Source organism: Tachypleus tridentatus, chromosome 6 (assembly GCF_004210375.1).
Source record: "Tachypleus tridentatus isolate NWPU-2018 chromosome 6, ASM421037v1, whole genome shotgun sequence".
Lineage (NCBI taxonomy): Eukaryota > Metazoa > Arthropoda > Merostomata > Xiphosura > Limulidae > Tachypleus > Tachypleus tridentatus.
The window spans coordinates 24299594-24313646 of NC_134830.1; the positions used below are offsets into that span (position 1 = coordinate 24299594).

General features: G+C 35.0%; 1 protein-coding gene across 11 annotated transcripts in view; it reads left to right on the forward strand.

The window, feature by feature from the left end:
* Window positions 1-958: 958 nt before the first annotated feature.
* The window catches only part of LOC143252106 (protein phosphatase Mn(2+)-dependent 1K-like), a 52022-nt gene continuing 38927 nt past the window's right edge, over window positions 959-14053 (forward strand). Inside the window, exons 1-3 of one of the 11 annotated variants that reach the window (XM_076503740.1) lie at window positions 959-1453; window positions 10024-10112; window positions 11793-12095. In XM_076503740.1, coding sequence (XP_076359855.1) covers window positions 10093-10112; window positions 11793-12095 — 323 coding nt within the window. In that variant the 5' untranslated portion in view covers window positions 959-1453; window positions 10024-10092. The remainder of the gene's footprint in view (window positions 1454-10023; window positions 10113-11792; window positions 12096-14053) is intronic. The other 10 variants (XM_076503747.1, XM_076503741.1, XM_076503748.1 and 7 more) reach the window with 10 other exon arrangements.

A 14053-nucleotide genomic window follows, 5' to 3' on the forward strand; every position in this document is an offset into this window, starting at 1 on the left:
TTTATAAACTTTAAGACCAGGTTCTAGAAAATTCAGCTGGTGATAATTATACTGGCAATCACTAGTGTTTTTAATACACGCATTGTACATTGTCGATTCTTACTCTCGAGAACCTTTTACAAATTTAGAGAAAAGGCAGGTATTTCTCAATACATATTTAACAATATTAGTGGCATGCATTTCTAAATATATATTTAACTGTAACAAACATCAATATTCAAATAAATATACATGAGTAAATCTGTTACACTGATGAATTATGTAACGGCTGTACTTGAGGCAGAAAGGATGAAAAGCTCCCCGTTAGTACAGCGGTAAGTCTACGGATTTACGACGTTAAAATAAGAGGTTCAATTCCCCTCGGGGGGCTGAGCAGATAGCCCGATGTGGCTTTGCTATAACAAACACACACACAAGAAGGAAGATAATCTGCTTTCTCTCGTTGACGCTACCTTGCCTGATTCACTCCGAGAATGCACCGCAGTGACGCAGCGGTATGTCTGTGGACTTACAAAGCTAACAACCGGGTTTCGATACCCGTGGTTGGCAGAGCACAGATAGCCCATTATGTAGCTTTGTGCTTAATTCAAAACAACAACCTTCGAGAATAAAAAAGTGTGTGTGTGTGTGTGTTTTCGTATAGCAAAGTCACAAAGGGCTATCTGCTGAGCCCACCGAGGGGAATCGAACCCCTGATTTTAGCGTTGTAAATCCGAAGACATACCGCTGTACTAGCGGGGGGCGAGAATAAAAAAAAAAAAAAAAGCTGTTCTTCTAAATGATGATAATGTTTATTGAAAATAAATAACAATGATAAATAGATAATTAGTGTTAAAAATAAAACAAAATTAATTGATTATAATTGCAATTCACTTACTTAATCTTGTTCATATCAAAACAGTTTTGATTTTTACGTGCATTGGCGATACAACATAAATACCGCCAAGACCACTTCAACTAACGCTGTATGTGTTATAGTTCTTTCATTTTTAATTTGTCGAACGCAGTACTGTGAGAAAGGCATCGTTGGTACGATAGATATAGTGCAGTTGATGTATTTTTCATTAGTTTAATTTATAAGTCAGGGCAATAGTTTGTGCCTTTTAAACATTATAAAAGAAAGTTGTTAAAAGTTAAATATTGACAGTTATTAAACACCTATGACATAGAGAACTGTTCTATATTTAACGGTATTTGCAGTATAGTTCCTTTGACAAACTTGTTGACTTGCCAAGGGAGATATTACGCTTGAAAAAAGAGGTGGGATGTTTATGTTAGCAGACAGACAAGAACAAGGTAAATGTTTATACAGTGTATGTGATATATGATTCAAATATATATGGTATTGTTAGTGTTATTAAGGTGGTGAAATTTCAGAGCGAAATGTAGCAATTGTTTGGCTCTTCAACTTTTGCATTCATTCCCGTGTGTATGATTCGTACAACTACCACAGGTAAGTTGTAAACTAACTAGAACGTAATTGCTGCTCTTAACAAGATTCAAAATTTCAAACGTGATCGATCAAGTGAAATAGTTGATAAACTCTCTATCTTTTTTTTTTTTTACAAATTTAGTACGAAATTCATTTAAAGTTCTGTATACTATTATTACTATTAGTATAAGTGTATATTTCACTGTACTAAGCCAGTTTTTTATTTTGTTGCAAAAATAAAATGAAGTTTAAAATATGTTAACGTTCTATTCTTTACATGATTTTTGTTGAAATAACGCTACAAATGTACAAGTAACAAAACGCTAATAATTGCTAAGCTACATTTTTGATGAGTGACAATGAAAGATTTTAAGTTGTGCCCTAACATTAGGCTATAAACTCATTTTAAATACTTGTTTAGTAGGGTGGAGTGTAATTACAGCAGTTGTTTTCAAATTGCACAAAATTATTTAGACCCATTTGAAATATTAAGATCAGTTTCCTATCCTCTATTTTAGAAAGTTTACAATCATAAAGGAACTAGGCTTATGAAAATTATTTTTGGTTTAAATTAAAATATGAATGCTAAAGCATTGCCCTTTAAAGTATTGAAAAGAAATTTTCTCGTTTAGTGTGCTAGCCTTTATATTCCAAAAGTTTGAGCTGCTATTTTAGGGTACAACAATTCTCTGCAACACATTCTTGGAGAAGCTGGAACCCTCTGTACTACTTTACATGAACCTCAGTTTCTTGACTGGCATTTTATGAGGCGGATGTGTTTCTCAGTTGCTTTACATGTTTGGTAATTCTTTTTTCAAATCTTTCGAAATTTGTTTATATTAGTTTTGATAAGTTTGCTTTTCAGTTTCTTTGGTGTGTTACTGACTTTAATTACCATTTTCATGCAAATTATTGCAAACTATGAATTTGTGATATGTTGTGATTACCACCATGGCTCTTGCTGGTACTTGTTATACACAAACTTCTATTACTCAGGCCTCACGATCAATGCCTGCTAAGGAATCATGAGGGTTGGTTCATCAGGAGTTGCTTTCTTACATAGGATTTTCAAAATGTCTTGTGTCTTTGCTGGCTGATGACCTTGTTCAGGATGAGGATGATTTAGACAGTTTTTTCCTGCTCTTTCATTTGCTATGGAGCCACATCCTGCATCTTTAGAGGACGTTCATCCTTCTACTCATTTCCTCCAATTAATTACCAGTTTTGTCACATTTTGAATGTTTCTTCTTTTTCCTGCTATGCCTCTTCTTCTCTTTGTGTGACATCTCTAACTTGGATTATCTGGTATTTCCCTCATCACCTAACATTGAAGTTTATGCACAATATGTTTTATTGCAGTTTGAGGGTTAGTATGCCTAGACCCACTCAAGTTTTTAACTAACATGCTTTAGCATTTTATCACACATCAAATCCTTATTAGATCTGAGGTTTTAATCCTTAGGGTTCTGCCTTATTTTCACAGGCATAGTTTTCATGGAATTGTCATTTGCTTATTAACATTTTGTGTTACTTTTTCCTCTTTGCACATTTTGTCATTCTCCAATGATTTTTAAGAAAACCTCAGATCTTTTTGTAGTTGAAGTTTTGGAGTTTTTCTTTAGCCTATTTCCTCCATATCTGATTGCTCTGTTGATGGGACTTATTTGGGAGAGATGTATTGCTTCCTCTCAGGATGGTTCCATTTTGGCATAACTGTTTTTGGGGTTAGTCCTTATTTTTTGAAGTTGCATATTGATTTGGCTAAGTTGTATAATTCTGTGTCATCCATTGTTAATTATTTATCGAAAGCTTCATCCACCAAAGGTGCTTATCCTCATTTTTCACATGCCTATTATGAATGCCAAGCCAGTGTTTCTTGTTCAATTGGGATCTTATTCTCAGCTTTTTGTTTTCCCAAAGAAAACCAGGGATTGCAGACCTGTCATCAACCTGTTAGTTCTAAATTATCAGTTTCAGAATTGTCCTTATTTCACCATGGAATCATTTCTGTCCTTTTGTTGAGTTTTCATTCCAGGTCTCTGGATGACTAAGTTTCATTTCTAAAGAACAAACACTAGATTCTTTTCCATCCACTTCTTAACTTGTTTGAAGGTTCAATAACAGTGCCCCTTAAGACTGCAAGAATGGATTTAAAATAAACTGAAAATATTGTAATCAGCACAGTAAATGTGAGGGATTTCATTCACTTTATGTGACAAAGTTACTTTCAAACCAAGGTGATTCAACAATACTCATGCAAATCTTGTTTTTATACTTTATTTAGTTATGTTTAACTTTATAATAACAACAGATAAGGAATCCACATGAAAAGCAAGAAACAGAACAGTTAGATGGGCCTTTTTTTTATTATTATTACAAATGATGATACTCTAATTTATTTGTCACATCTCCAAGAAGTATAAAATTCAAAAAATAAATATTTTTACATGATTAAAAGATGCACCAGAGAGCATAGAATAATATTTCAAAAGCATATAATATCTCGTAACTATCACAGTTTTTCTGCTTTTCTAACTATGTGACAAGATCCATTAAAAATTTATTTAATCTAGTCAATGCATTTCCTGAGGGAATTAATATTGTACTCAAAACAATATTGAGAATTATATTGACAATACAGAAACTAGTGTAATGCAATACATCATTTGATACATTAAAACCTTGGCTTTCTGTTGGTTATATTTCATATAGTATTCAACATCAGAGAAAACTGTTGACTATTTTTAAAGGGAAGATATAACAAGTAGGCATGGGAAGAGGAATCTGATATTTTATTTTACTGCTGTGTAACCAAATAGATTGAAGTTTTGGAAAAATGTGTTGGCTGAGAGGTAATGATATAATGTTGAATACTTTTCATTGAATTTCATACTTCTTGGAGATGTGACAAATAAATAAGAGAAAAGAAGATGCCAAAAGAGAGAATTTTACTATTCTCACAATATGGGCAATTTAGGAATTTTTAAACATTACCTTATAAAATTTATGGACCATTCAAGTAGGACCCAGTATGGCCAGGTGGTTAAGGTGCTCGACTAGTAATCTGAGAGTTGAGGATCTGAATCCCTGTTACACCAAACAAGCTTGCCCTTTCAGCTGTGGGGACATTATAATATTATGTTCATTTCCACTATTCATTGGTAAAAGAATAGCCCAAGAGCTGGTGATGGGTGGTGAAGACTAGCTGCCTTCCCTCTATTCTTACACTGCTAGGCCCGGCATGGCCAGCTGGTTAAGGCACTCGACTCGTAATTTGAGGGTCATGAGTTCGAATCCCCGTCACACTAAACATGCTCACCCTTTCAGCCATGGGGGCATTCTAATGTGATGGTCCATCTCACTATTTATTGATAAAAGAGTAACTCAAGAGTTGACAGTGGGTGGTGATGACTAGCTGCCTTCCCTCTAGTCTTAAACTGCTAAATTAGGGACAGCTAGAGCAGATAGCCCTCGTGAAGCTTTGCATGAAATTCAAAACAAACCATTTAAATGTGGATTATTCACTACATTTTTAAGCTATACTTTAAACTTTTTATGCGAGTACAGCTAAAACTGGATATTAACCACAACAAAGTCAGCTTAACGTTTATGTGTGTATATCGTTAGTAACATATTTGTAAATAATTTTTTAATTAGACTTGCAGCACAAAATTAACAGTTCTTGAACAGTCACAGTTATTATAAGTCTGTGTTAGAATTTAAGTTTTCTACTCCTTTTCTTTTTTGGTTTTTGTTCTGAGGAGAGAATGAATTTGCTCTTCTAAGTAAGTCAGGAAGATCAATTTGTAGCTTTTTTATCTTTATTAAAAAGTATGGCAGGTGCATACCTTCATATTCCCTTCTTTTCATCCTCCATATTAATTTATTTGCTTTATTCACAAGGAGTGGGTTTTAAAGTTCTGGTCTCTTTTGTTTGGGTTGGCCTAAGTGCAGTACATGTTTAGTTGGGTAGTCAAGACATTTACTTGTCATCTCCATTCACTGGGACTCCAATTTCATCATTATATGGACTGCTGGGTTTTTTCTTACCCTTTCCTGTTTGATATGTTCCAACCATACCTCTTTGCTCCTAGAGGCAGCTTTTGTAGGATAATTGATCAAAATGGAGAAGTCTGTCCTTTCCCCTACACAGTACCTAGTTCACTTAAAGAGTTTTCCTCAATTCCCACCTCAGTTGGGCCCAACCTTCTCTACTTTGTCTTTGGGATATGGAGCAGTTAGACATCAAGGTCTTATCTTCTTATGCTAGTGTGATGTGGGCCTCCTTGGAAGCTCATATATCTTTCTGTTGTGCTGGATCAACTGGTTGTCCTTCCTTCTTATCGTCAGATTAACCTTGCTCAGTGATTGGACAGAAGAAATACTGTGGTTGATGTTCCTCTTCTATCTTGTCATCTAGATCTGCATCTTTTTACACATGCGTTTCTTGTGGGTTGTGGGAAATATCTCAATTCTCTTATATATTCCTTGACTTATGTCTCCTTTCTTTCTACTTCTGATAACAAAAGTGATTACGGTACATTGTGAGATCTCCACAGTGGTTTTATACGTCATCAAGCAAAAGGGTACCACATCTGGGCCCCTATGTATTTGGACACCAGAGCTTCAATTTGGGACCCACAAATACAGGATGCATCTCTCAGCTTGTCATCTTGTCAGTGCTTTGACTCTTGTTGTGCTTTTGTGATCTCATCCATACAATGTCATTCCCACAGAGTGGTCCCTAAATCCTGAAGATTTCTGCTAGTTATGCTTTTTCTTCAAAACCCTTCACACAGATGCATTTGCAGACATCTAAATGATAAACTACCATCTTTCTGATTCCTCATCCTATGGTTTTAGGGGTAGGTTTTTCCCATGAGGAATGGAGAGGCCTTCACATTTATGCCTTCCCACTTATACATTTCTTATCAAAGTCCTCTCCTTCATCAACTTCATTCCATGTCTAATTTTTGGTGGCTCTGTTTTGACCAACTTAGCCTTGGTTCTCTCTTCTGAGACCTCAACAGTTGTCATAACCTGTATCTCTCCCTTTGTCTCCTTCTGTTTTTTGTCACACTTATTCAGATGTCTTTCATCCTACCATTCCTATCCTCTGCCTTCACAGGAGATAGGGTCTGATAATGCATGTTACCTCTGTTTTGTTCTTAGTTTGGTCTTGCACCTTGTCAGTTTTCCAATAACACTGAACTACTTTTCATCAATGTTTTTTTTTTTTCTTTTATCCTTCTATTCTTCACCTTTTAGCAGTTCTTTGCTTGGTTGTTTCATAAGATCTTTCTGTTTCAGTGGTTTCTGGATATAGAGCTGCCTTGTTAAACACATTTCATTTTACCAGACTCCACTGGGTCTTTTCCCATGTTTATCCTCCTGTTCCAGCCCTTCCATGCTGTTCTTTCTCCATGTGCTTATCCTGTGCCTGATTGGCATCTCAATGTCATCCTTTTTGCCTTTTCCAAACCTCCATTTGAACCTTTGGCTTCATGTTTCCAGTATTATTTTTCCTCAAAATCTATTTCCTTTTCTTTTTGGCATACAATCATAGGTCTTGATATATATTTAATACCCTTTATCTTAGTACAAATATTGTGCTCTATGTGTAATTTACCTTTCCAAGAGCCCTGCTGGAACAGCAGTAAGTCTTTGGATTTACATTGGTAAAATGAGGTTTTGATTCCTCTCGGTGGACTCAGAAGATAGCCCAATGTGGCTTTGCTATTAAAAGAAAAAAACCTTTCCAAGACCTAACTGCCAATAAGGTTGGCTCTGTCCTCATATCTATCTCCTTCTATTTCATTTTCCGTATTTATTTGAGGTCAGATCCAGATCACCTCCTGTATCCTGTGCAAGCCATGCAATGCTCTGTGACTTGTATGGGTTCCTGTTGTAGTTCCTATTCCTGTTTGTTTATTCCCTGGAATCCTTCTGTTCATTTGATCTTTTCCCCATCGCCATTATGGGTTAGGTTTGTCCACTTATTAGATTGGTTAACTCTTCCTTCTCCTTAAAAGGGCATTATCTTTATCATGTATCATCTCATCAGATTCGACATATCACCATATCTGTAGTAGCTCATTTTTGTCATCCTCTGGAAATCATCTAGGCTGGAATGTGAACTACTTCTTATATCATTATCACTCATTATGTTCACCATCTAGCTGTGTTCTTCTGTGGGATGTTTCATCTACCTTGTGTGGTGATTCTACAAGCAGTGGTTTGACTAATTTGTAGGCCTTATTCTGTTATCTTTCTCTTAGGGTCTTCCTTTAGTTTGTTATACATTGTGACCTCACATAGTGGCTAGAGTTGCCTGCTCAAGTATGTGTTCCTATAAACCTATATAAAATACCTTTACATTTATGATGGCGTATTCCACAAGATCAGTAGTGGCTCATCTAGTGGTATATATGTATATATATAAACACACACACACACACATATCTTTTTCAGTGTGTAGAATTTAATTCTGATAAATATATAGTGGACTCATGGACTATGATAAGTAAAGCAGAAAGGAATTGCTGCCCATTCCTGCCACTTCTTTGTTTGAATGAATCAGGCATGGTATGTTTCTAACATAAGGTTTGCTGTGTAATCCATTGCACTTTTTCCAATGGGATGTTCCTTTGGACTCATTCGTGTCTTTTGCCATTCCAATTTCCTAGTCTCTGGAGGCTTCCTCATGGGTGTGGAGCACATGTTATAAAGTTCATATTGATTTACTATGTTGAGAAATGGGCAAAGCTGGGAACCATTTTTCCTTACACTACCTGAAAGGTTAATTCCAGATGTGCTGATGTTTGTGAGAGCTAGACCAGGCAGTGCTGGATCATCCTCTTAGTTATATAGCACCCTATTCATACATTTAAGACTAGTAGGTGCTCTCTATCTTAGTAATTCTGGTTCCAGGACATTTCCTTTCTCTGCTCTTACCTTATTCACCTCATAATGTCAGATGTAGAACGTTTGATGCCTTGTTCCTACAATTGGGCAGGAGTTTGGCATTCACCTTGTACTGCTGAGTGTATGAAGTTTTTTCATTGCTCTTATGGTTGAGTTAGAATCAGTATTTTCCTGCTCATAATTCCAGGTACAGGATGGTTACCTGTTGTTATGGTGGAGTTGAAGCTTACACACAAGTGCACAATTCCTGGTTTAGAAGACTGTGATTGAATTAGAAAGTTTGTCTGATAAATGCTATTTGCATACTTCCTCATTGTTATTCTGGTTGCTTTGCAGCATAGCACTCTGTTTCCTTATGAGTGGAGTTGGTGCAAGGTTTACCAAACATCTACTTTTCCTGGCCACCATACATTGTATATTTTTATTTTGATATTGCATGGTCTTCCACTTCATAATTCCAAGAATGTAGTTGAGAAGACACCTAACAATGTTTAGACGAATACCTAAATCTTCATAATTCTGAAAACTCATCATTGGTTTTCTGTTTTTGCTGTGGGAGTCTGGAGTTACCTCTTGCTATCAATTTTTTTCTTCTGTATAATTTTCATGACTCTTCTCCATCTGGAGTCAATTTGTTTCCAGCCACACTTGTACAATTGAGTACTGAGTGTACTCATGTTCATTATTTACACAATTCCATATTTTACAGGGCCTTCCTTTTAGTAAATCTAGACCTCATTTGTACCTATTTCACAACACTAGACTTTTTTAAGGGTAAAAGACACCTGTTCCATTATATTGCAGGGGATCTCTTGTTGTAGCCTACATCAGTCCCACCACCTACTCAGTGTAGAATTCTAGCCATTGTGTGAAATAAGGTGTGTAATGTATCAGAAGACATCATTTTCTTGCAATGAAAATATATTTCAGAAAGATATTTACCAATTCTCATGCACTTCCTATCCTTCCTCCCCATTTCCAGTTTTTTTATCTCTGTTTTTCACATTTGGGCATAATCTCAAAAGTGAAATTCACATAATGTAGTGCAGAGATAGCCAGTTGTTCTAGAAGAGTGTGTTATGTTACTTCTGGTGGAAGATTGTGGCATGTTCTGTCTATGCTAAATGAATGGGTTAAACTTGTAAGGTATAAATGAGTGCATCAAGTGAGAAAATTTTATTTTCAGTGCATTAGAGGTTAGTGGAAGATTGAGAATAGCTGTTGTGTCAGAGGATGCAGTTATTTGTTGGAAATATATTTTCAGTGTAAGAATATAACATTCAATTATCTATAATAACAACAACAGATCACTGCTTTGATTGTTTGATTGACTTCACTACCACTATTCTAAGACTGTTTTCTTCAGTTCTGCTGTTCAGTGAGTTCTTATTATGTTGAATGTGTAACATAAATTACAGTAGAAATGCATTACCTTACATTTACTTTAGTTAAAGGAAATTTGTAATAATTTGCAAATAATTGTGTAACTTGCCAGTTGATCCAATTGAGTATGTAGTACATTAGTATTTTTAATACAGATGAAAATGCCAAATAATTTAATGCTGTGTCTCTAATTTCACTGGACTCCATTAATAACAATCATTTATTTTCTTTTATTTAACCTTCCTATGATCCTGTTAATTCGTCTCTTCTCCAATTACTACCAGTGATCTTGTAAGCTAATCTTGTGTGGTGTGTTATCAATAACCATTTATAAATTCAACTCCACTTAATCCATGGACTTTCCATCATCCAAGTAAGTAATATTCTCAAAAACATTTAACTGAGTAATAAGGCAATATTAACCTATAGTGGATCCATGTTGACTTTCTTTTATGTCATAATATACTAAATGAGTTTTGAAAGCCTCTTCTATCAGACTCAGTAGAATTTTTTTTTTTCCTCTGCAGAAAAGACTTATTGGGTCTATAATTGCTAGGCCAAATCTTATTACTTTATTTAAGAGTAGCATTAGTAGTTACTAATGTTAAGTAAGTTAGTTGAAAAAAAATTAAAATGTGAAAATGGTATTGTAAAATATTATGAAACTGTTACTTTACATATGTCCCCCACTAGTACAGCAGTAAGTCTATGGATTTACAATGCTAAAATCAGGGGTTTGATTCCCCTGGTGGGGTCAGCAGGTAGCCTAATGTGGCTTTGCTGAAAGAAAACATACACATACTTCACATAGTTATTTGAGAATATTTTATTTTTAATTATATTTGAAAATATCCCAGACAGTTTTTTGTATTTTTTTGTATTTGTATTACCTAATGTTAGGTAAGATGATTGAAAAATTAAAATGCATTGGTAGTATCATTAAATATTATAAACAAACTGTTAATTTATGTATTTATTTTAATGTTAGTATGTGCTTTAAAAGGGTTTTTTTCTTAGCAATGTTTTTAACTGTTGCAGGATACAGAATAGAATGTGTGAACATGTGTAAATCCATTCATAATAATTTATGTCCAGAACAAACTACCTGCTTAGATTAAAAACAAAAATCCATCCACTAATGAATATATCTGAACATTTATGTTGTTGTTATTTATTGTTTGTGTTTTAAGTTGTATTTATAATGTTGTAATTTGTTAGCTATAGGGCACAGCATGCATAACATACTAATGAATATACCAAAACATTTTTGTTGTTGTTATTTATTATTTATGTTTTAAGTTGAATTTATAATGTTGTAATTTGTTAGCTATAGGGCATAACATGCATAGAAAGTTCAAAGGATGCAGCATCAAGCTTTCCTAATATATTTGAACATAAATTATAAACATGGTATTCTGTGAATTGTCTTTAGGTTAGTTAGAAAATGAGTTGAAAGATGAAGATTATAAAGTGATTTCAAGATAGAAAGTGACCAGTCAGTGTTTTGGATATCACAGTTACCTTCTATAATTAAGTTGGTTTATTTTATCTTAGTTAAAATTATTTATATCATAAACCTGCAGCAATTTACATCAGCATACAAGCATTCAGGTTTGTAGAAGCATCAAAGGAGAAAATTAACTAATTTATTATTATTGCACTAATAGTGTAAAAAAGAAAAGTCTTAGGTAAACTTCAAAAAAAGTTAATGGGTTTTTATAGTAATTTTATTCGGACAACTCTTATGGAATGTTAGAGTCATTGGTATGTGAACAATTTATAGATGGTTTAATAGACAAGAATATGGGGATGAAGTTCAAGTAAAATAGATGTATGCCCTTGAATAAGATGCTCTGCACTTTATAGCAGGTCTGAAATCCTTTAAAGTTGCAGATAACTAAAAACACCATCTTGTTGCTATGAAACTGTTAAATCAAGTAATGTTGAAACATCGACCTGCAGTCTAAACCTTATTTCTTATAAATTTTCAATTTTTAAATGTGATGTATGATACAATGTTGTTAACTCTTATACTCTAATTTCTCTTTTCAAGGATGTATTCTTTGATTCATAAAGTTAGAAATATTTTTCTGAGATCTTTGAGAATTCATGCAAAAATTTACAACCGTACATCTTCAAGAACACTGGCAAGGATGCTGTCTGATCCTGAAAACAAAGGAGAACGTCAACAACATATAAACTTCGATATATTAGGTACCTGGGATAACAGGATTGATCTTCCAATATTGATGCAGCAAAGTATCAAACTTGGAAAGCCAATACCCCAAATATCAATTAAAAATGTAGGAGTTGCTTCTGTGACAGGAAGAAGACTAACAAATGAAGACAGAGTGTGGTAAGTGAACACACACACTTTTATAGTTATATAAACTTAAATATTCTAACAGTAGTAATAGATTTGATCATTAAAATTCAAGATGTGGATGTTAGCTTTTGCAACATTGATTTTGGTGATTTAGTATGTACAATGAATTTGATTATTAGTTTAAACTTTTGTTGGAATGATTTATGGACACAATGACATAAAAAAAAAACATATTGATGAAAAGTAATAATTTTTTACATTTCTGTGTCACTTGGTTGGTTATAATTCCAGGAATTACTTGTAAAATATATTGCCAATGATTTGATAATAGTTTTCAATTACTAATATATACATATATGAACAAATCACATGTGAGGTTTTCCTCTCAAGGTGAATTTCTGAACATGTTGTGGGGACCCCCAGGGAAGGTTCTGTATCTTCAGTTTACTTCATCTGGGGCCTTAACATCAATATACATGTTTGCTGTGTGTGGCATTCTGTGAAGGAAAGGAGTTGTTTGTTTGTTTTTGGAATTTCGCACAAAGCTACTCGAGGGCTATCTGTGCTAGCCGTCCCTAATTTTGCAGTGTAAGACTAGAGGGAAGGCAGCTAGTCATCACCACCCACCGCCAACTCTTGGGCTACTCTTTTACCAACGAATAGTGGGATTGACCGTCACATTATACACCCCCACGGCTGGGAGGGCGTGCATGTTTAGCGCGATGCGGGTGCGAACTCGCGACCCTCGGACTACGAGTCGCACGCCTCACGCGCTTGGCCATGCCGGGCCCGAAGGAAAGGAAAGGATCCTGGTTTGGGAGTTGTCATTGATGGGTTACATTATACTAGTGACACTAAGACACATCACTTTGGCTTTTAATTTCTCTAGATGGGTGGCCTTGGAGTGGCTCTCCAAGGTTTAGTTGGGTGTTTCTGTTGGACTAGGGTCAACTAACTGCCAGTATTGGATGTTCTCAACAGGTGTTATGAACATGTTTTAATGCTGGTATTTGGGTATAGTGCTCTTGAAACCCTGGCATATCTACAATGTTATTGTTTAACATTGTATTCCATCCCTTCTTAGGGCTTCATGGTGGGTGAAGACGGTGGGCACTGGCTTTTCTCCAATTTTATGCATCCTGCACTCAGTGCCCCCCCTCCTTCAAAAAAAAAAACAACAACTCATTTATAGGAAAGCAACCATGTTTGGAAACCTTTGATAAGCAGTCACTGCCAAAGGCTGCTCCTGTACCTTATTTTTCTTTTCTTTCTACATTTTTTGTATGGTAAATATTTAATCAAATGTCTCCCTTATTATTACCCAAAAGAGGTTAGGGGGGCTTGCTGGTTCTCCAAAGTCAGTGAAGGACCAATTTTGAGGTGGAAATATCTATATCAAAACTCATTGAACTCATGATATCAGAGGCCACTGAGGATATTCCTATTGAATGTACTACCCATACTACCTTGAATTCTTCATATGGAGTTACTGTGGAGAGGGATTTAAAGAATATCCTTGAGTTTGATATCCTTGCTGATTTCTCCAGTCAAGAAGTTTATTTTATGTAATGTAGATCTACTCATAATTTTGGAAATATGCTGCCTATCAATGCTCTTGTATCAGTATTTGCATCACCATATTTACCTACTACTGTCAGGGCAGATTATCTTATCTGTGAGGTACAGTCTTATATTCCTAATACTATCGGGTGTTTCCAGTATCATTGGTTCAAACATGATGAAGCATTTTGTCATTGTTCTTTGATATGTGTTTCTTTTGGTAGCACAGACCTTGAAACCTGTGAATGTTAATTGGACCCACACTGCAGCAGTTGCGAGTCCCATCTTTCATACTTTCATTCTTACCATAAGTAGGTGGAGGAAAAATGGTTACAGTGTTTATGCACTATAAATAATATTTCTTATCTAGAGGTGTAAAAATTGTTGTCCCTCATTCCATTTTGGATATATGCTACTGCACATTGTTC